This window comes from Motacilla alba, chromosome 18 (assembly GCF_015832195.1).
Source record: "Motacilla alba alba isolate MOTALB_02 chromosome 18, Motacilla_alba_V1.0_pri, whole genome shotgun sequence".
Lineage (NCBI taxonomy): Eukaryota > Metazoa > Chordata > Aves > Passeriformes > Motacillidae > Motacilla > Motacilla alba.
Genome location: NC_052033.1, coordinates 602074 through 623196, shown reverse-complemented (window position 1 = coordinate 623196; position 21123 = coordinate 602074). Strand labels below are relative to the sequence as shown.

General features: G+C 49.8%; 4 protein-coding genes across 5 annotated transcripts; 2 read left to right on the top strand and 2 right to left on the bottom strand.

The window, feature by feature from the left end:
- The first annotated feature begins 65 nt into the window (after positions 1-65).
- Positions 66-6269, top strand: LOC119709471. The gene is made up of 5 exons (XM_038157302.1): positions 66-513; positions 1095-1216; positions 3129-3227; positions 3685-3849; positions 5246-6269. The coding sequence occupies exons 1-5, from the start codon at positions 426-428 to the stop codon at positions 5390-5392; spliced, it is 621 nt and encodes a 206-aa protein (XP_038013230.1). The 5' UTR covers positions 66-425; the 3' UTR covers positions 5393-6269.
- Positions 6270-6731: 462 nt separating this feature from the next.
- Positions 6732-10023, bottom strand: MRPL27 (mitochondrial ribosomal protein L27). The gene is made up of 4 exons (XM_038157303.1): positions 9934-10023; positions 8390-8512; positions 7595-7662; positions 6732-7162 (listed from the first exon to the last, which is right to left on the bottom strand). The coding sequence occupies exons 1-4, from the start codon at positions 9953-9955 to the stop codon at positions 6956-6958; spliced, it is 420 nt and encodes a 139-aa protein (XP_038013231.1). The 5' UTR covers positions 9956-10023; the 3' UTR covers positions 6732-6955.
- Positions 10019-15988, top strand: EME1 (essential meiotic structure-specific endonuclease 1). 2 transcript variants are annotated; one of them, XM_038157299.1, is made up of 8 exons: positions 10019-10819; positions 10903-11030; positions 11206-11298; positions 11721-11842; positions 12037-12169; positions 12684-12799; positions 13837-14026; positions 14374-15988. In XM_038157299.1, the coding sequence occupies exons 1-8, from the start codon at positions 10156-10158 to the stop codon at positions 14548-14550; spliced, it is 1623 nt and encodes a 540-aa protein (XP_038013227.1). In that variant the 5' UTR covers positions 10019-10155; the 3' UTR covers positions 14551-15988. The 2 variants fall into 2 exon arrangements, with proteins under 2 accessions (XP_038013227.1, XP_038013228.1); XM_038157300.1 differs by lacking the exon at positions 11206-11298.
- Positions 15989-16306: 318 nt separating this feature from the next.
- On the bottom strand, positions 16307-20683 carry LRRC59 (leucine rich repeat containing 59). Its single transcript, XM_038157301.1, has 7 exons — positions 20391-20683; positions 19964-20023; positions 19287-19445; positions 18902-19006; positions 18258-18330; positions 17658-17831; positions 16307-17113 (listed from the first exon to the last, which is right to left on the bottom strand). Exons 1-7 carry the CDS (start codon positions 20493-20495, stop codon positions 16869-16871), a joined length of 921 nt encoding a protein of 306 aa, XP_038013229.1. The 5' UTR covers positions 20496-20683; the 3' UTR covers positions 16307-16868.
- Positions 20684-21123: the final 440 nt, after the last annotated feature.

Below are 21123 nucleotides of genomic sequence, written 5' to 3'. Positions count from 1 at the left end.
GGTTACACCCTGGCAGCGGGTGCCCTGAAGGTACCCAGATACTTAGCGTTGACATGGCACTTAATTAAGGTGTTAATCGGTTAATGAGCGGGCACCTCCTGCTGCCTGCGGGGCCAGGACCCTCCTGCGGCACAGGTCAGCTTTCCTCGGCAGGAGCGGAGCAGCGCTGGGGTTGGCCCGTGCCCGCTGATCCCGGCAGTGACCCGCGGCCTGGCTGCCGCTTGGCCGGCACCGCGGGACTTCGCTAACCGCGGCACGAGGCCGGGGCACCCGCGGATGAGCCGGGCTGGCCCTGACGCGTGTCCGAAGGGGGAGCCCCGGTAGCCCCGCGGCTGAGCCCGCTCGCTCGGGGCCCCGCCCCGCCCCGCCCCTCGCGGGCTGTGGAGCGCGGGCGGCGGGCAAGGGCTGTCGGCGGCGGGGTCGGGATGGCGCAGCCCGCGGAGGCCTCGGACCACACAGCGACTGCCAGCGCCAGCATGGACAACAACGTCCTGGCCATCGTCATCGCCGCCAGTGAGTGGCGGGCGGGGGCTCCGGCGGTGCCGGGCGCGAAGCGGGGGCGGCCGCCGGGCGGGATCGGCCTCTGCCGGTGCCTCCCGGGCTGTGCCGATAAGGCGATACCTGGGGACGGGTGGGGGAGAGGTCGCTGCAGCAGCCGGTCCTAATCCGGGGGGGTCCCGCTGTCTCTCGGGACAGGGGCCGGAGCGGAGCGGCGGCGGGGGCTGGCGGTGCGGGTGGGCTCTGCGGATCCGCGGGTGGGCCGGGAGGGAGCCGCGGGTTCCCGGGAGACCGGAACACTGGCGAACCGGCGCCCAGCCGTGGTCCTGAGGGAGCCGAGAGCGCCGGGCGAGAGACGGTGGGTGCCGGTGCCCCGCGGGGCGGTCCCTGCCGCTACGGTCCAGGTTGTTCACCGTCTGGTAAGGAGAGAGATGCTGGGCACAAAGGGGCTTTAACGCTCTTGAGAAGGGCAGCAGGTAGAATCGGCTTCTCAGGAGCTTCTCCAAGCGGCAGCCGCGGGGCGAGAGCGGGCGGCAGGAGGAGGCCCGCGGGCCCGTTGAACCACGGGCTCTCTCGCCTCTCCCGTCTCTTGGCAGCGGTGTCCACCTCCGTCTTCATCGTGGCGATCCTCATCCTGCTGCTGCTCTTGTACCACCGGGACCCCATGTGCTGCCAATTCCTCTGCTCCTGCCGCCTTTTCCAGACCCCCAGCCAGTATGTGAGTGTCCTCTGAGTCCTTCCTCTCTTCCTTCAGCCCATGAGTCCAGCTCTGTCCCCCGAGCTCCTGGTCCCTTGTTCTGGGTCTGTGGGGCTGCACTGCCAGGTTACTGTCCTGCAGCCTGCCTGGGATTGTTGATGGATGTGGGTCCTCCAAGCAGATCTGGGCTCTGCCACCTCCTTGCTCCCACTCTATCCAAGAGATCCATCCACCCACCCAGTCCTCCCTGGCTGTGCCATTGTGGTTGTATCTCCAAGGCCCAACACTAAAAGGCTTCTCTGCTCTCCACACAGCTCGGGAGGGAGGTTCTCCCCCTGCATAGTCATGTGTGGGGTCGGGCTGTGCTTTATAGGAAGGGGCCCAGCAGGGAAGGGAGCTGGAAGCTGAGGGCAAAGGCAGACAAAGCCACCCGCATCCCTGACAACTGGCTCTCTTGTGCACAGCTCCTGGGGAAGGAGCAGTGAGACACAAAGCCCTTTCGCTTGCATCTGTAATTTCCTAGGGCTGCCTTTCAACTAGGGAAGCTGATGGAAAAAGAGCAGTGTGTGTAGCCAGTGTTGCTTTTGTGGCAGTGACTGCCTGGGGAAAGTTCAGCCTCCAGAGCTGCAAGGATGGCTTTTGATGGGAGGGCTGCAGGTACCACTTTGCAGTCCCTGGGAGAAGAGTAGACATTTAGCCTCACTAGCAAGGGGTGGAGAGACTAGTGCATGAAAAGCAGTGCTATGAAAGGCTAATAGTCCAGCACAGGCTGAGAAGTCCCCACCAGAAATCACAGCGGAAATAGGCTGCACTGATGGTGTCCTTGCCTGATTGTCTCCACTCCTTTCCCTCTCTTCCCTCCTGTTGCCTGCCCATGGCACACATTGCGAGCGGGCCCTGCTGCTGTGCTCCCTTGCCCTGTGGAGCTGCTCTCTGGGGCAGTGTAGGATGCTCCCTGAGCTCTGAGGTGGAAACTTCAAGCAGGCATCTTGCCTTTAGCAAAGGACTGTGCAGAAGGATGGATGCAAAGAATTATGTAAGGAAAGGGAACATATAACATATTTCCTTCACAAAAGGAGAAGCAGTTGTAATGTGAGGCAGCTTTTGGGCAGGCAAGGTTTTGCTCATGAGTTATTGAACCAACAGTTGGGTGCTGCTTCCTGCAGCTTCCTGCAGCTTCCTGCAGCTTCTGTAGTTGTGCTGCAGCTTCTGTAGTTGTGCTGTAGGGTCAAGACAAACAGCTCCTTGCTTGTTAAGAGCAACAGTAAATCTTCACAGTCCTCCTTGCGCATCACTGGTTGCCCTGGGAGTCTCTGGGCTGGTTTCTGCTGGCAGAGATGGGGTTTTCCGAGAGCAAGGTAAAGCTGTGGTTCGAGTCCTGGCTTTGGCTTGAGGGGCTGTTCTCTGTGAACAGGGTTTCTGCTCATTGTTGCTCAATACCTTGACAAGGAATCCAGTTTAACTGGAGCAAGACAGCTTGGGAACAGCACAACTATTGCCCTGTATATTTGCTTGCTGCATTATCCTGAAATGACAAGCTCAATAGATAAGAGCTTACAAGTTCTGTAACCCTGAGCATGTGACGGAGCTCTTATCTACACCAGCAGAATAGTTGGGTTGTTTTTTGTTGTACCCCAAAAAGAGATGGTTCTGCTGATTTTCAATGAAACTGTGCCCTGGGGCCCAGACTGTCCTTCTGGCTGTGCTCTGCTCCAGCTGGCTCCAGCCCTTGGAGCAGACCCTGTGCTGCCAGGGAAGATGTCCTGGAGCTGTTGGTGTCACAGAACAGGCAGGGGTTCCTGCCAGCACTGAGAGCTGCAGGAGGGAGCAACTCTGCCAGGGTCTTGCTGTCCCATGAGAGCTGGTTGAGCTCTGCTGTCTGCTGGGAAGGATGGGAGGGATTTTGGCTTTGCTCATGTCCTACTCATTCCAGGACCGCCCCCCGCCCTACTTCAGCAGCAGCCAGCAGCTGGTGGGACCCCAGCGTGGAGCCTCACGGCTTGAGAGCACTGCTGAGAACCCCGGCATGCAGGTGATGGCAGGGTCCCTGCTGGGAGCTGGGCGGGAATGATAGCAAAGTTGCTCATGGGCGTGGAGAGAGACTCTGGTTATGGAGTTTGCCTGGGGCAAAAGGTGCTGGGCAGCATCTTCTGGTGCTATCCCACAACTTTGGGAAGTGCTGCCAGTATGCAAAAACCCCAAGGGTAGGAGGCATGTGGAGGGAAGGAATATCACAGAGGATACCACAGTGCCCTGAGGTGTTTGTGCATGAAGTGCCAGTGGTAGATCCTGGGGGCTTGGGATCCTGCAGCACAGGTCATGGTGTAATTGCCCCCGGGGGGGTGGATATCCTCCCTGGCTGTTCAAAGGAGCCTGCAACTACCTACAGCTTTGAACCCTGAATTAACTCAAGGTTGCACCAGGACATAAACTTCTAGTGATGACAGCCATCATTATGCTGACCCTTTTCTGGGGATGGACATTTCTAGGGAGACGAGCTCTTCTCTGTTGGACCCCCCAGCACGTACCAGCTCCCATCCTGGGAGCAGCCCCGCCTGCCCAGCTACGAGAGTGTGCGGAAGAAAGATCGCCAGCGGGAAATCCATCAGATGATTGCTGACAGGTTTGGGCTGTGGGCGGAGCCATCCCAGGAGGTGAGCTCCCCTCCGTGCAGTGGGGCGATGGCAGTCACCACTGTGGTTCATATCTGTGTCTTGCTTCACAGTTGGTGGTAGCTGAGGACTCTGTGCTCTGATTGCCTTCCCGATAGCTTTTATCTCTGGGAAAGCACAAAGTGTATCGGGAGGCTCCTTTGGTGTACATCTGTGCTGGTTAATGATCCATCTCTCCTCCCCCCAGTGCATTTGCAGAAATGCCTGTACCAGGAAGCAGGGCAGAGCCTCACAGAGAAACAGTAGGCTCTTCAGATCACCTGCTCCATACACGTCCAGACTGGGAATATTACTTTTGGATCTCTAAGACTTTCATGGGTTCTTGCTTCCTTCTCCCTGCAGGACATTCCTGGAGAGACACCTTGGTATTACCTTGAAGTATTTATGGCTTGTTTATGAGCAGGGGGCTTTGCTTGTTACAGTATTTAAGATTTGCACTCCCACAATGCAACAGGGAAAAGTGAGTGCATCCTGCCAAGTAGGTCCTGTGGCAGCATCCTGAGATGCTCCCATTCAGAGACCTCATTGTCTAAAGCAGGACAAAAACTTTTGAAATCCTGAGTAAAGCATTAAAAGTTCATCGATTTACCTGGATTTTGAGCTCTTAAAGCTGTACCATAGAGCCTGGCATAGTTAGCCCTTGCCACTCAGTGTTTGGAGCTATATCTAATGACACCTGCCTCAAAAGTTCCAGCTTGATATAGTGGAAGCTACCCCTGCCCATGCAGGGGTTGGAACTGGATGATCTTTAAGGTCCCTTGCAATGCAAACCATTCTGGAATTCTATGAAACCTGGGCATTTAGGGCACAGGAGAGTAAAGCTCCAAAGACAAGTAGTTGAGGAACAGCAGTGGAAGCTCCTCCCACAACATCATCATGCCACTTCCTGTCACCTGTGGGGAGAAAGCTAGCCCAGCTCTGTCAAAAGAAATGTGACAAGGCCTAGAGGGACCTCTCTCTGTGCAGTGAGACTTGCTTGCTGCCAAGACCTGGGTACAACACCGGGTTTGTGGGTACTTGGGTAAATCCCAGTAATTTTTCTTTAGTCAAGGGAAAACAAATGACAGCCCTCTCCCAACAAAAGTCAAGTTTGTTCTGGCCTTCTGCCAAGTTCTTGAAAGGGAACAGGGAAGAGCAAGGAACCTGGCAGAGAGTGTGAGGGGAGAATGTGTCTCTCAGCAGGTTTGTGCCATGTTCCAGACCAATGCTCTCATCTCCAAGTATTCCCCAGCCTACAGCTGGCTGTGCTGGAGGACTGTGGGGGTTTAATTTCAGGCTGGTGGCAGTTGTAAACATTTTCATCGGCTCTGTAGAAGAGGTGGGATAATCTCCTGATTATTTCTGGTCTGCTGTAATGCTCTTCCTCTCTCCTCAATAGATGCCACCTCCTTATGAGCATGCTGTGAGGCATCCTCCAGCTTTCTCAGGAACAGGAATAAGCTCTGAGACCTTGGACAGACACAGTGTTTCAGACCCTTTCCATGCCCCCCTCAGCTACCAAACTCAGCGTAACACTGCAGTGTAAGACCTTGGCCTCAGTGTACTGCTGCTTCCCGTGCTGTCAGCAACAGAAGTGCCTGGGATACCATTTTCCTCCACAGTGAATGGCCAAACCTTCACCCAGAACCACAATCAGCTGAAACAGGCAAGACCAACCCAGCCATCAGTGACATCCCTCTTGCAGCACAAGAACAACCACAGAGCCATTGCTGGGTACTGCACTGAGCAGAGGAACCAGGGACATCTGCTCACTCTGGCAAACACCAAAGGCAAAGGTCTAGCTGCTGGAGCTGCACAGGGCGAAGCCAAGGGGAATGTCTGCTACGCCAGAGCTCCTCAGGAGCAGCATTTCATACCTCTGTGAGGCAGCACTGCTGCCTCTACAAAGGATCAGACCTCAGGCACTGGTGGTATTGTGCTGCTTCACCTGTTTCTTAGGTTATCAAGTGTTTTCCTGTATCTAGATTACCTGCCAGGTGGAAATCCTCATCTGTGAGTGGCAGAAGGGATGTGCTCTGGAGCAATGGTGCATGCTGTGGCACCAACAACCTCTGTGACTGACAACGGTTCTGTACAGAGCCCACACATGGATCTCGAGAGGCTCCATGGGTTATACCCAAATATAGACCACCAAGATGAACCATGGGACTGGATTTGCAGGCTGGGAAATAACAGATGCACAGACTGAACAGCTGGAGGTCTACATGAAGACTGTGAAGCACAGGTGAACATGTGTGGCTGAACCAGTTCACCTGGTCTTCTGCAGAGCAGAAGAATTGTCTAAATAATGTCAACACCAGTGTCCTTACACTACTGATTTTGATAACCTGTTTTCTACTACAGACTCAATGTTTCAAATTGTTTACAAGCCCGTAGCTAAAATGAGATCAGTTTGGGCACAACACATCAGGGCTCCTTTATTTTGAGCAATATAAGCTCAAAAATGTCACGTAATGGCTCAAGGATAAAAAGAAGAGTATCCTGGATAATGCTTTATCATACACCTCCAGCTGCTAAGGCTTCAAATACTAGCCCAGATTTGGGCATCTTGCCAGGCCCCCTGAACTCAGTAATGAGTTAGAATTAGGCCTGTGAACTTGCCTCACATGGCCAGTGAATGGCACACTCAGATATTTAAGTTAAGCGTGAGCTAGAGGGAAAAATCCAGCTTCTGGGTACACAGCATAGGTGCATGTGGAAAAGGATCTGTTCTGTTGTATTGTGAATTAAGGTACAAATAGAACAGTAATGACTAAAAATGAGCAAAAATAGAGGGAATTATTAGCAGGACAAGTACTGACACAAGAATGATTGTAGAGGTAATTCATCCAATGGCACCAGGCTCTCCAGATACATGACCATGGTAACACATTACATGAGCAGCCAAGACCTTCAGCTGCCCCACAGCATTTATTAAACACTCATAAAAATGCCAGCAGGTGATCTCAGTGCCTGAACACAGAGCACAAGCACTTCAGGAACAAAACCAAATCCTAAAATGGTATCTTCAGAGCCACTCTTGTCCTCAGATGCCAGTATAGCTGTAGTGCTCTGTCCTTTCTATCTGTGCCCACATGACACAGCAGGTTCACAGCATGGTGACGAGTTTGAAGCTTCCTACCTCTGTGGTAGGGACAACACTGATAAAAGTTTTATAAAGGATTGCTCCTTTGGGCAGCTGGCAGATCACATCCCTGCTCTCACTGCTGCGGGGTGGGGGCACATAGACCTCTTTGGTGTATCTCACAATCCCATCCTCCAGGGCATAGAGTGTCTTGTTACGGCCCATCCCCACCTGGGAGAGGATAAAGAGCATTAGAAAGGAGAGGCTGGACATCCACAACTAAAGCAGATCTGATCACTGGTCTGCCTTGTTTGATATCCTGGTTTCAACAGCATCTGTTGCTTTATTTTTTAAAATGAAACCACACAACTTGCTTCCAGCAACCAGTTTGCAATGGTGCTCAGTATGAGACATGAGACACCCATTTCACCCCGAAGCACAAGTGCCCAGTCAGGTCACAGAAGTGTTCTGGGATATCAATTACTTGCAGAGCTTCCCTGAGTCCCATGAACACAGGTGAGGCTCTGAGCAGGCTCTGTGACTAATATCACAGAACACAGGGATGAGCATTAAGAATGAGACTGAAAGAGAGGAGGCAGTGAGTGTGGGACTCTGGGGGAGACTGCTGTTGTCTGAGAACCAAAGAGAGAGAAAAGGCCTTACGTGAGCGCCGGGATGCCAGCGGATCAACCGCTGCGTAGCCAAAATGTTTCCTGCGTGGACAAATGCACCTGCAACAGAGTGACAGTCAGACTGCAGAGAAAGAGCTTCCAGAGCCCTGGCAGGACACAAATGATTCCAGGACTTACAAATCCCAGCTTTCTGTAGGCATTTTCTAAGGAAAAATTACTTCAAATGTTAAAAGCATCTGAACAAAAATGCTGTTAGCAGGAAATAAAAGGGCAATGGATAGACCATGGCAAAAAGTCAAATCTCTGAAAGGATTGCTTCTAGGGTACAAGGCATTTTCTGGCTGCTGAAGGCATTTGTTTTATTACATTTACATTGATATGTTTCCATCAGCAAAGCTAGTAATTATTAAGCACTCAACTGCAAGAATCTGCACTTTGGCTTCTGCTAAGCTTTGTAATTCTCTCCTTTGTAAACACTGGAAATGCTCAGTTTTTCCACCCAGTGTGGGGGGAAAGTGCAGTGCAGTTATGAGGTGTCTCACAGTGTTCCCTCCTCCTGGGCTCTCTGGAGAGGCAAAGTTAGAACCAAAGTACATTTTCTGTAGGTAATTTTGGCTGGCAGCCGGCGGGCTCATGGTGGGGGGAGCTGACTCACCATGCCCTCCCACCAACAACCCTTGATCATGAGGTTTCACTGATCCTCCCCTTCTTTCTCCTGGAAAAGTGCCCTGCCCACCTCCTCCTGAAACACTCAACAATTGACACATATCAGGGGAGAGAAGCTGTGAAGAACCCAGTGAAATGCAAATAAGATACTCAGACCTACCTTCGACTTTTTTGAACCCATAGCGTTTCCCCGGGCTGCGGCCACCTAGGTTTTTCGAGCTGCCCCCACTTTTCTTAGAAGCCCATCGGACAGCAACCAGGCTTGTATGGTGAGTGGTTAGAACTAGGTTAGGAGAAAGAACAACATCAGCTGGAAAAACTATCATACGTAATTCCTTCTATCAGATGTAAAGGAAGACAGGCTTTAAAATTAAAGGCCAAGGAAAGCCCTGGGAGAAACAAAAAGTACTTCCAAGATAAATTAGATTAAAATGGCCTATGTTCCTTGAAAAAAGGCCACATCTCAAGTGCTGCTGCTGCCCAGGTAAGAATAAAACTGTCAGCAACCATATTAAATCGTGTGCACAAATTCCTTTTTCATTCTTGTAAAATGCAGCACAGATGTCATTGGTTGCTGTGGATTGCTCTTACAGCGCTTTGAGAAAAGATGGGTTGTGATTTCAGTTTACCCTTTGACCAAATGGCACTTACTTACACAGTTACATCCTGAAATCTAACAGATGAGCACACTCCAAGTCTGGAAAATATATAAACATCTATGACCAGCCAGAAACAGTCTGAGGTGTATCCAGAAGGAGTAAAAAGGTTGGACTTGCTGGCACTGGAGATATTTTCCAACCTTAATAATTCTGTAATTCTATGATTAAAGGCTCTAAGAAGGAATACAGTGCCCTGGGAGTGGCAAAAAGGGAGTCTGGAGCACAATTTTTTTCATTAATCCTCCCAGTTTAAGGCCAGGTTAACAGGGCTTGGAGCAACCTGGTCTAGTAAAAGGTGTCCCATGGCAGGGGGTAGGAACTGGGTGATCTTTAAACTCCCTCCCAACCCAAGTCATCATTATCTTAAAAATCTCTTCAGTACCACCCCTTATGCAGGTAGGAGAGAAACCTAATTTTTCTGAATCCCTCTATTTAGCCCGTTAAGCAGCAGGTTAGTGCAGAACAATGGTTATCTTCTTTCCATAACCTGAGCAAAACCACTAGTTTAACTCAATAAAATCATCACAGATACTCAGTGCTGGAAATGTCCCACCACTGGAAATGTTCAAGCACAGGCTGGATGGGGCTTACTACAACCTGGTCTAATGGAAGGCATCTCTGCCCATGACAGGGAATTGGAACAAGATGACCTTTAAGGTTCCTTCCAACCCAAACCTGTCCATAATTCTAAGAAATACTGTTGAGGAAAGAGTACAAAACTCCATTAATTTCAGGACATGACCCATTAAGTAAATTAAAGCCTCCGAGACTTGACGATTTACAGGAAATTGGACAAAGACAAAAATTAGTTACAGTTTCACATACAGAAACCCGCCCATCGCTATCACCACAGCTCCGCCTCAGCTCCAGGCAAAGGCGGAAGCCTCGGCCTCGCGCTGTCAGTGGTGACGTCCCACCGGGGGCGCGACGTCCGCGGGGTGACCTCCCTGGGGCACCTTCTCCCGAGCTCATCCCTCCCGCTCTAAGGCCAGACCGCCGCTCCCGACCCCTCAAAGTGTAATGAGCTGACACAGGCCTAACTCACACAGCCGTCCCAGCGCCGCCATCTTGATGGCGCTGCTTCGCCTGCCTCTGCCCGCTGGGAAGGCGAAGCGCACGCGCGCGCGATGAGCGGCAATTGGTCCGAGGGCGGGCCCTCGCTAGCGTTCGGGCCAATCGCCGCCCACTGCACGCGCCTCCGGGCCAACCAGCGCCCGGCGCGGGCTTTCCCCTCAGGGAAAGAGGTGCCCCTGAGGAGTGGGGGGAGATGGCGGAGAGCGAGTCGGGGTCTGAGAGCAGCGAGGAGGAGAGCCTGCCCTCTTTCGCCTACCTGCTGCAGCCGGCCCCATGCCTCGGCGAGCCGAGCCGCCCGCGGTCGCCATCTCCTGAGCCTGAAGTGGCAGAGGTTGTTAAGATAGTGAGCAGCGAGAGCGAAGAGGGGGTGGACGTCGTCCCTTTGCACGAGAAGGTCAAGATGAGGGTGGGAGCGGAGCCTGAGCCTTTCAACCTGGGCGCTCGTGATAAAGGAGAGGCATCTGGGCTTTGTGCTAGTGGTGACCTGATGGCTTCTGGAAGCGAAGGGCTTCGGCAAGACCTGACGCCATCTGGAGAAGCAGCTTGTGATAGTGAGAATGCTACGCGCAGTGTTGAGAGATCCTCCTTGTGCTCCTTGTCAGTCGACTCTGACAGGCCTAGTAGTTCCCCGGTAAGCAAAGAAAGGCCAGAAACATCGCTCCCTCTCAAGAAGCGACAATACAGTCAGAAGCAACGGGAGGCAATCTGCCAGAATGCGTGGCAGAGAAGGAAGGAGCAAGAAGCAAAGAGGAGGAAGCAGGAGGAGGAGAAAGAGAGGAAGAGAGCCGTTGCCAAGATGCTGAAAGCTCAGCGGCCCGGAGAGTGCCAGAAATACATAACAGTGGTGCTAGATCCAGGTAGTTGTCCTCACAGCCTGCAGCTGCCTTGTACTGACTGTTGTCTCCTCTGTCTGGAGGCCTGACCCGTGCATCGATTTCAGTCATCTTACAGGTAGAAGGTGGCGAGCAGATCCTTAGTGCTTTGCAGGCTGCCAATTATTCCTGTGTGTTTGAGAACCACACTGTTCCCTGCAGCATCACCTGGAGGAGAAAGACAGTGACGTCACAGGTATGTGAGAAAAAAAATTATAATCTCGTCCTTTTCCTCATGTTTTTTTTGCAGTCATTAGTAATTATTTAGCAACCCAAGTGAACACCCTCTAATTTCCCTGCTCAGAGATCTGAGTGGGAGTCTGAGTGAATTCTAAACAGACGGTGGCCTGTTTGTTTTCATATCTGAACAGATGGGAGGAGGAGATGAATGGACAGAGGAACCAAATGTTCTGGTTCTGCTTGGCTTGGAGGAGTTTTTGTCCATGGCTCACAGCTACAAGCAAGTGAGAATGCTTATGACTTTTGTTCTCCTGAACATGCCTTGATGTAAAACCAGTGTTTTGCCATCCCTCTTAGAGGCAGGAAGGTTTTGGTGTGGGAGGAATGCGGGGTTTCACTGAAACAGAAATCTGGGTATAGTAGCCATTAATGGGCTGTATAATGTAAAGTTCTGACAAGCTTTCTTCGCTAGTTAAAATTTTTGACACATTCCTCTTAAGAGTTACATTGTTACATCAAGTGGGTTTATTTTGTTTTTCCTTCTTTCTGCTCTAACTTTAAATGGGATCAATTATTTCCTGCTTGCCCCGAAGAGCAAGGGTGAACGGACTTATCTGCAGACCTACAACCAGGGCAATAATTTGCTGTGCTCCTCTATATACCTCAAAATGGTTTAACTCCTTATTTTTCCCATTCATCTTTGTAGAATGCTGATGGCTGTGCAGAAAGGCAGAAGGAGACCCTGCAGAGCTATGTAGCTCATATGATGGAGAAAATGCCTGGGAGAATTCTGGCTCTGGCAGTAGTTGGAGTGGAAAATTATTTCAGGTCAGACTTCTTCCCTCCAAATGTTTCTGTGTTTTCTCTGGCCTTGAAAAATGCCATAGGTGTTTATGTTAATTCCTTCTAGCAAAGACTGGAGTATAAGAGGTATTCCCAGAACTGCTCCACCACTTTTTATACAGAAACAGAAGCAAAGGTCCATCCAGACTGTCACCCCAGTCTTACTTTACTCTTTTTAGGTCTCTCCAAGTTCAGCCAAAACAAAGGCTGCGACAGACAGCAGCAAGTGGGAATCAAGAGAAACGGGGAGAAAGGAGAAAAAAGGAAGTTAAGGATTCTAGCTTGGACTTATCCAGAATGGATGTGAAAGAAGTGAGTGCTTTTAAAACACAATGAACCATCATCTGTTGTCTCCCAGTATCTGAACATATGACCCAGTCACATAGTTTGGTGGATGGGAGTACGTGGCTTTCATTATTCCTTTGTTCATCAGTCTATGGACAGAGCTCTTTGGGTTCAGCTCCCCAGTGCTCAGTCATGTACCTGTTCCCACACAGACTGATGTGTCTCATTCACCTGATACTGATGGCTGTCGTAGCACCTCTTGCCCTTCATGGCCCATTGGCAAAGCCCACTGGTGGTGGCCTGTTCGTAACAAGAGCCACAGAGGAGCTCAGGCAGCTCAGAGGATACCAAGGTGATACTAACTGTCAGGAGACAGACTGCCCCTAAATAGTGTCTTAAGTTAACTGTTCCCAAAATGGAGAGAGAGTGAAGGTTCTTGTCTTACAGCAGGACGTTTGTGACACTTCTCTGCTTCAGACAAATATGGAATTTGATGCAACAAGACTGATTGTGCCATTTGTTGTTCCCAATGGTGATACAGGCCCTGGTGGATCTGCAGCTGAGCACACAAGTCCAAATCAGCATTTTTGAGAGCAATGAGGAGCTTGGGGAATATGCCACTATGTTCACAAAAGCTGTGGCTGAGGCACCATACAAGTGAGTAAGCAGAGGAGGTTTGGTCCTACCTTTGGAGAGGCTGCACTTAAAGCTACTGGGAAGGAATAGCAGGTATAACACAGGGTATAATGGTTCTTAAATGTGCAGGTGACAGAGCATCTGCTCTTGCAGCTCCTTCAACACAGGACTTGTTCTTGAAATTGATGTCCTGCTCACTGAGGGGTCAGGACAGACCCTGTTTTCATAGTCACAGGCTGGTTTGGGTTGGAAGGGACCTTAAAGATCATCTAATCCAGCTCCCTCCCATGGGCAGGGACACCTTCCACTACACTGGGTTGCTTAGTGCTCCATCTAACCTGGCATTGAACGCTTCCATGGATGGGGTATCCACAACTTCTTTGAGTATCTTCAACTTCTTTGGGCAATTTGTACTGGTGCCTCACCACCTTCAGGTTTCACACTGGAGCCTTGACATCAAGTAGAGCTCTTGTTCTGAGCCAGATTTTTGGAGTGGGAAAGGAATGGGAGTAGGCTTGGCTCTTAGAGTGCCAGCTTTTCTTCTTCAATGGGTAATGAAGAGACATGCTTGAGAATGAACCACTTGACTCTTTCCATTGATAAGGGAGGACAGCAGCTTGTTGCACAGTGATAGCTAAGAAAGCATCTTGCGCAGTCTCACGCAATCCTGGCATTCCTATCACAGCAGCTGCTGGATTTTCATGTCAGCCATGACAAGAGATGAGCTGTCATTAAAAATGACATCTAAAAGTGTTTTGTTATGGTTGACAGCCAGAAGGTGAATTCTTGTTTACCACTTTATCTGCAAGTTGGCTTGTGTCAGGATTGCTGTTGAGTAAGGGATTGTTTCTTTTTCTGGAGCAATCTGGGTCTTAAAAAAATTGGTAGTGCATGTAAAGAAAACAGGGTCAAAGTATTCATGTTTCCTCATGCCAGTTGTGTCTCTGACAGCTCAAGTGAGGGATGGTGCTCTGGCTCTGTGACAACAGATGGCAGGGACAGGATTTTCTTCACAGCCTCATTGTCTCATTTGCTTCCTCATTCCTTGTTCTCCCTAGGCGAGAGCGAGAGAACACAGGGCTCTCTTTCTACTTGGAGAAGGACTGTTGCAGAGGGGTAAAGGTGGATCCTTCTGGAAAGGGTCTCTTGAAAGTTTGGAAGAGGCAGATACAGCAGTTTAACCGTGTCAGCTCTGAGATGGCTGAGGCTATCGTGTCTGCCTACCCTTCTCCTCAGCTTCTGATCCAGGTGAGGATGCCTCAGGGATACCCAGCACTGTGTGCAGGCAGCTAGCTCATGCAGGGAGTGGAAGAAGTAATTTAATCAGTATTAAATTAGAAACAGTGATTCTGCATGAGCAGTTCAGTAAGTTAGCAAAGGAACCGATTCCTTGGCATGCCTTGTTCTGGCTTCCCACTGAGGGAGCAGCACTGGCTTCACTCTCCAAGCTTACAGATGGGGCTTGGGCAGAGACCAAGTGAAAAATGAGTGGACATTGTGGAAGGGCAGAGCAGGTACAGGTGCATAGCTTTGTTGGTTTTTTGAGCAATGGATGCAAGTGGGTGATCCCATTGTTGCCTTTGTGTTGCTTTTAGGCCTATGAGAAATGCTCCTCGGACCAGGAGCGGGAGAACATGCTGGCCAATATTCCTGTGCACCGTGGGGAGGGTGTGACGGCCACCTCCCGGCGCATTGGGCCGGAACTATCCCGACGCATCTATCTGCAGATGACTTCCCACGATCCCGACCTCTGTTTGGATTTTACTGGGTAGCACAGGGAAAAATGGTTGTACTGTTTGTTCAGTTAAATGTTCAGTTTTGGATTTCACTGGGTAGCTCCAGGGAATAAGGGTTTTTACCATTTGTCTGGTCAAGTTTTCAGTTTTCTTCTGTGAAGAAGTGCTTAGATAACACTCATTGATCCTTGTTTAAAAACTTGAAACACATTTAGACTTTATTGTAGCAGGAAAAAAGTTGGATAAAGTTGCTGAATAGCAGGAGTTTACACAAGAAAGATGGTGAACATCTTCCTTAAGCACATGAGTTGCACACAGCTTATAGTACTGTTTTATTTGTCTTTCTATAAAATAAATAATTTTGAAGAATAACCCTTGCTTCTTAACATGGTGTCTTGAATATAGACAGGTATGTCCTCTGTTGAAAGGAATATTTCCTGTTGCTCTCCTGAACTGCAAGGACTTACCTTCTCCCTCCTTTGGGACAAATCCTGAAGCTAGAGCAACATGGTGCTGCCCCCCAGCACCTACTCTTGTGAGGTGAAAGAACTTTACCTCACAAAACAGCCTCTCATTGTTCCGCTGTAGCAGATGGGAATGAATAAGACTAATTTTCAGATACAAGTTTAGAGTGCTCTGATTCAGTCTCCAGACGGCTTAATCTAGAGAAGGTCTTGAAATCTGATTATATGTGCTGGAATTATGAGGTCTAAACAGTTGGCAGAAAAAGCTTCCTTTTAATTAGATTGGGGACCACGGCCTGTCCGCGCAGCCTTCAGCACTTGTGTGCACACAAGGACAGTTGAGGGTTTTTGTAACAGCATTGCTGAGAATTAAACTGCATCCCATGTGTAGAATTAACTCTTTGGAACCCTGCTGCCTCCAGTGCAAAAACCCCTGCCTACCCTGCTTATTCCAGGCATCCAGCTGGAGCCCTGGCCTGACCAGAAGTGCTGCTGACCTGAATCTATAAATTGTGTAAGCCCATGCTCGCCAACCTATGCAACACTCATCTGGATGTTGGCAGGAAGGACTGCATGGAGGAAACATTGCTTAGATGCTGTTTGTAATTTTCCTGAATATTTCTGGATAGAGAGTAAGGATATTTTAAAGAATGGGGTGAGTTAGACACCCAATCCAAAGCTTAAAGGTGTTTGAAGGAAGCTTTGAAAATATGCACCCTCCTAAGGCAGAGGCACCCCTTCCTTCCTTTAATCTGACATTTGTGCTGCTGCTCTCTCCTGTGTGATATTTAGGGAACCACAATCTTATCATCAAGTTACAGAAAAATGAGGGTTTGCTGCTGTGATGGTTTCCCCATAGCACTGCTCCTGGCAGCAATAATCCCAGGTATGAGAAGAGGGAACGATTCTAAAGACCAGTGTAGAATGTCTCAGTGGCTGTAGCACAGATATTCTCTGAAACTTGCACTTCATTTTAAGAACTCACAAAGCTCTTAAGGATATTAAAAACTTCTGCTTGATGGGAGTTAAGGAAATTTTAAAATGAATTATTTTAAATAATTTTAAGGAAATTCTAAATAATTCACAGACCATTGCAGAGGTGAGTTTTCCTCTTGAGATGCAAACCACCAAACCTCCCAGCCTTTCCCCAGCCCCGAGGCTTCCCCTTTCCTGCCAGCAGTACTCCCACAGTGCCACCCAGTGCTGCTTCTGCAGCTGCAGCAGGCAGGAATCATTCCCATGTACTTGGAAATCATTTGTGGCTGTTCCTAAAAGGCCTAATTAAAAAGAAATCTATGTTAACAACATAAACATCCAGTTCAGACAAATTGCTGTGAAAACTGTTGTATTGAAAATTTTCAGCTTCTTTCAATAGCACATCAGCCTCTTTGCTCCAACACAGGGACGCACAGCCATCCTACATGCCTGTAATTGGTCCTGGAGTGGGGCCTTAGTGTATTATTCCCATACAGCCATACCACCATTTTTAGCACAAACAGAAATGAGAGCAAGGAATGGATATGTATTAAAAACCTTTCACCTCTAGCTCAGAGCTGCAGCTGTCTCACCCAGATGATGTGAGGGCTACTTGTTCCCATTCCTACAGACTGTCAGTTTTCTGTACCTCACAATCCTGGGGGACACAACTTGGAGGCAAGGAGTAGTAAGTAACAAGTTTAGGTTAATGTGCACAAATAATGGGAGTTACAGGCCGACTGAGAGACATGCACAACAAAGACAGTTTGAACAATAGCTCTGCTCTGTGGAGTGGACCAGCAAACCAACGCTGACTGGTTCAAAGCAGTTTCATCAGAACACAATTCCATAGGAATTCTGGCTGCGTAGATGGTGGAAGGAGATGCTGATGAAGCAAGTGTCCATCCAGGACAATCACTGGTGCGAGTTGTGCTGTAGCATGTTCTGCAGGGTTTTGTGGTTCTGCAGAGCAGCCACCACGTCCTCGTAGAGGGTGTTCACGCTGACGCACAGAGGTTGATGCTGCAGCTCTGTCAGCTTGCAGGCAGCCAGAGTACAGAGGATGCAGAACAGCACAAAGAGCAGGACTCTCAGCACTGACCGTGACCACGAGGGCTTGTGCCGGGGGAGCTGAGGGGGACGGGAGCTGGAGGCCGGCTCTGCAATGGGAACGTGAACAGGACAGAATGTGAGGAATTAATCAACTATAATAGGCTATGCTCATAAACAAACTGTTCAGGTAAGATACTTAATCCTCTGCTGCAGTTGGCTTTTGGTGTGAATTTTCATCACTTAGCTCTGATAAATAAGTAGATGTGCAGGATGTAACTGCTTAGGATGAAAAGTTTCAGATCCAGTTTCACAGGCAGCAGTGAAGGAGGTGTAAAGCACCTCTGTGTTGCACAAGATCTGATTATGCAAATGTAGCTCAGTAGATTTAAGAAAAAAATGAGTGGAGGGAAGTTCTCATTAGGAACAGCTGGAGAACTTCATTACTTGTAGCTCCACAGTTCGTGGGAACACAAGGAAAGGGGAAAAGGGCACAGCAGCAGAGTTTATCAGAACTCCTATAAGTTCCACCCTACCCTCTCCCACGGTCTCCCAGTCTCCCAGTACCTGGGCTGCATGAAAGCAATTCTGCAGCATCACAATCTGATGACAATGAAACCTGACACAATCCCACCCAAAATGGACACTACTTACTTCGGGTGTGCACTGTTTCCTTTTTAGTTTTCTTTTCCATCTCCTGTTTTGCAGCTTTCTGAGCATCGTACTCCCGCCTTCTGCGCTCCTTTTCCTCTGCCTTCTCTCGCTTCCGCAGTTCTCTCTCCAGAGCCTCCTTTGCTCGCTGTTCTGCTTCACGCTTCTTCTCCATTTCTGGGGATTAACAGCAAGTTTTTCCCTTTTATGTAAAGGGTTGTCACTGTAATTTTCCTTATATCCTTATTATCCCAACTGGAATGAAGAAATCAATTAAACAACTATCCTCTTTTTTATAATTTTATTTAGTATTACATACCTTGCATTTTGCTGTGCTTTTCGTTCACATTTTATAGGTAACCTATAGCACATTCCTTCTAGAGATATAACTATTCCTCAGGCCAAGAAATCACATACACTACCCCCCTGCTATATTTCTCCATCCAGCCCTTTTACCCTACTATTTCCTGAGTACTTTGGGTTTGGGTGGCCACAAGTATGTGTTAGATGGCAGTTTATTAGATGGTGATCAGAATGTTTAGGTATGGTAGACAGATCAAGAGCAGTCCTCAGCAGACAGCACATGGGGCTCTTTGTCCCTACCTCTCTCTGCCTGGAGTTTCCGCTGCCGTTGTCGATCTTGCTCAGACTGGATTGCTTTCATGTGCTGCAGTACCTTAAATAGTCAAGAAAACAACCTGAGGGCTGTGCAGAAGCCTAGTGGCACAGTCAGTTCAGAACAGATGGAGTGTGGCTGACAACAGGCAGCTGGGGCTGACCCCCAACCCTCACCTATCCCTACAGCTACGGCTCTGAAAAGAACTCACAACTTATGTGACTCTCTGTTAAAAAACAAATCTTCCCATTAAAAACAAACATGGCAAACTGGTGCTCAGTGATACAGAGGATCACAGAACATTTCTATTTATGTTTGCCAGAACTTCTCCAGAGGTTTTTGTACTATCAGCACAGGCATGGATTACTATGTCTGATTATGCCTCTACTTTCTTGGCAAACCAGCATTTAATCCTCTCTTAACTCCACGAATGGAGAAGCATCCTCCTCAGCCAGGTGTTTGCTCTCCACAGGCACAGCAGGGGAGTCGGTGCAGTGGACCTGCACCTCACTCCTTGAAGAAACTTCAGGCTCCTGCAGCAGCTGCCCAGCTTGCTAAGCAAACAGAGGAAGAATCACTGGCAAAGCCATGAAAGGAAAAAAATAAATTAGAATAAAACTAGACTCCTTACCTTGACAGCAGCCTGCTTACACTGCTTCTCATCCAGACAGTCTCCTGCCACTTTAGCCAGGACAGGATCCAGGGGATTGTCCTTCAGATCCAGCCACTTCAGGTTCTGCAAAAACGCACAACAGTCTTGGAATTATTTAAGAGATCCAAAGCAGAAGCAAAGAACTGCTTAGTTTTCACATTAATGAAACAGGTACAGAAGATGAGCACAGATCTTTTCAATAGACTGAGAGGATTTTCACTGAGCTGCGGTGCAGACCCAGCTGAATTTTGGAATGGGTAGTCAGCAGGATGGATGCTTTACCAGAGAAATCAACTTGAGCAGGATCACAAGACCCTGGGCTGCATCCCAAAGCTTTACGTAACTGCCCAGCAAACAGTTTTACCTTGAGCTGTGCAAAGCTGACTGGCAGGGTGACCAAGCGGTTGTTCAGGAGGTCCAAGTGCTGCAGATTGACCAGGCGGCCAAAGTCCAAGGGCAGCTGTTGCAACCGATTTTTACTCAAATCCAGTTTCACCAGATGCATCAAACTGCAGAAGTCTGACTGAAACCCAAACAAAGAAAACCCAGAGAAAGCTGGTCAGCACCTTTATGGAAAAACCTAAATGGAAAGTACATGGAGACAGCCTGCACCTCACATCAGGCACAAATCCTTGACTTACTACAGGACTGTGATGGAGGAAAATCACTCTCCTCCTTTGTCTTGGAAGATGGAGATGAGACACAGTGGGACAGATAAGACAGACCGAGAAGGTTATGGATGACAATATGACAGGAACAAACCCAAGTCTCCACTGCTGATGGAACTCCTCTGTATTGACTTGGGGATGCTCTGGAAGGAATGTATTGCAATCTTCACACAGTACAACCCTGTACTCTCTCCTGCCTCAGCCAAATCCACTGCCAGCACTGACCTGTCACTGAGAACTGAGTCATTCAGCCACCCCAGGGCAACGAAAGTGCCAGTTCCACAGTGCCTGGTGAGCCTCTACTGAAGCACTAGCTATCTTTGCAAATATTTCCCAGTAGACTCATCCCCACGGAGGCTCTCTAGCGCCTTACCGGCAAGGAAATGAGGTTGTTACAGGACAAATCCAAGACAGTAGCTTTCGGAAGAGCAGCCTGAAAGACAAATAAGGCACTGAATGAACATGGACGTTCACCCGACCCCCTCTGACAACTGTTCTGCTTCGGCCTCTGCGGTTTCCCCCGCGTCAGTCTATCTATCCCCCGTGGCTGCTCCGAGGTCACGTCATCTCCGGATCCATCTCTGCGTCCAAAAAGGTTCTTATCCCAGGACAGCAGTAACTAGCGGCTGCCGGGCCCGGGGGACACACAACCTCACTGCTTTAAATACCTGCAGACCAGGTCATAAGTCCCCAGCACATCCGGCTCCCCTACGCTGCCCTTTCCCGGGGACCGGGAGCCGGTCCCCACCCCCGCCGGGGGAGGTGGGGCGGGGGGGGGGGTCCTACGGCCAGAGACTCACCAACTCCCGCACCGGCACCTCATTCAGGTCGCAGAGGCTTAGGTCCAGCTCGTTCCCGTCCAGCTTGTCCTTCAGGCTGAGCCCCTTCCCGCTGCCCCGCGACATGGCTCCGTCGGCGGCTGCCCAAGGGAGATGCGGCTTGGCACGGGGAGGCGGCGCGGCTCGGTTCGGTTCGGAGCGGCTCAGCACAGCTCAGCACAGCCCAGCCCAGCCCAGCCCGCCCGTCCCGTCCCGGCTTGGCGCGGCCCGGCCCCGCCACCCACTTCCGCGGCCACGTCCGCGCGGGCCCCGTCAGCCGCCGCCGCGGGGCCAAGCGCGCCCGCTGCCGGCCCGGAGCGGGGCCGCACCGCCCGCACCGGCACCGGCGCCGCTAAACACCTACAAATTGTCTTAAGAAAGGGTGTTATCTGATGTTTCATCTCTGGGTACTTTCAAACTTAAGCAAAAAGAAAGGAGATTTAGTCCTCGAAGCAGAGAGCAGCTAATAAGCTCTAAGCGCTCTCTTAGAAAGACGAAATATTGTTGACAGAATTGTCTTGTTAAGGTTTAAGGCTTGATCCGATGATCTCATACTTAATGAGAGGTTAACAAAGCTTGGGAAGAAGGATGTGCTGCTGATAGCGGAATAAGGAATGCAGGAATTATGGGCTACAAGGACATTAGGCAGAATCCCTAAGTTAAGGAAGAAACGAATAAAGCTAACTCAGCAATTGGGTTGAATCAGCTCCAAGAG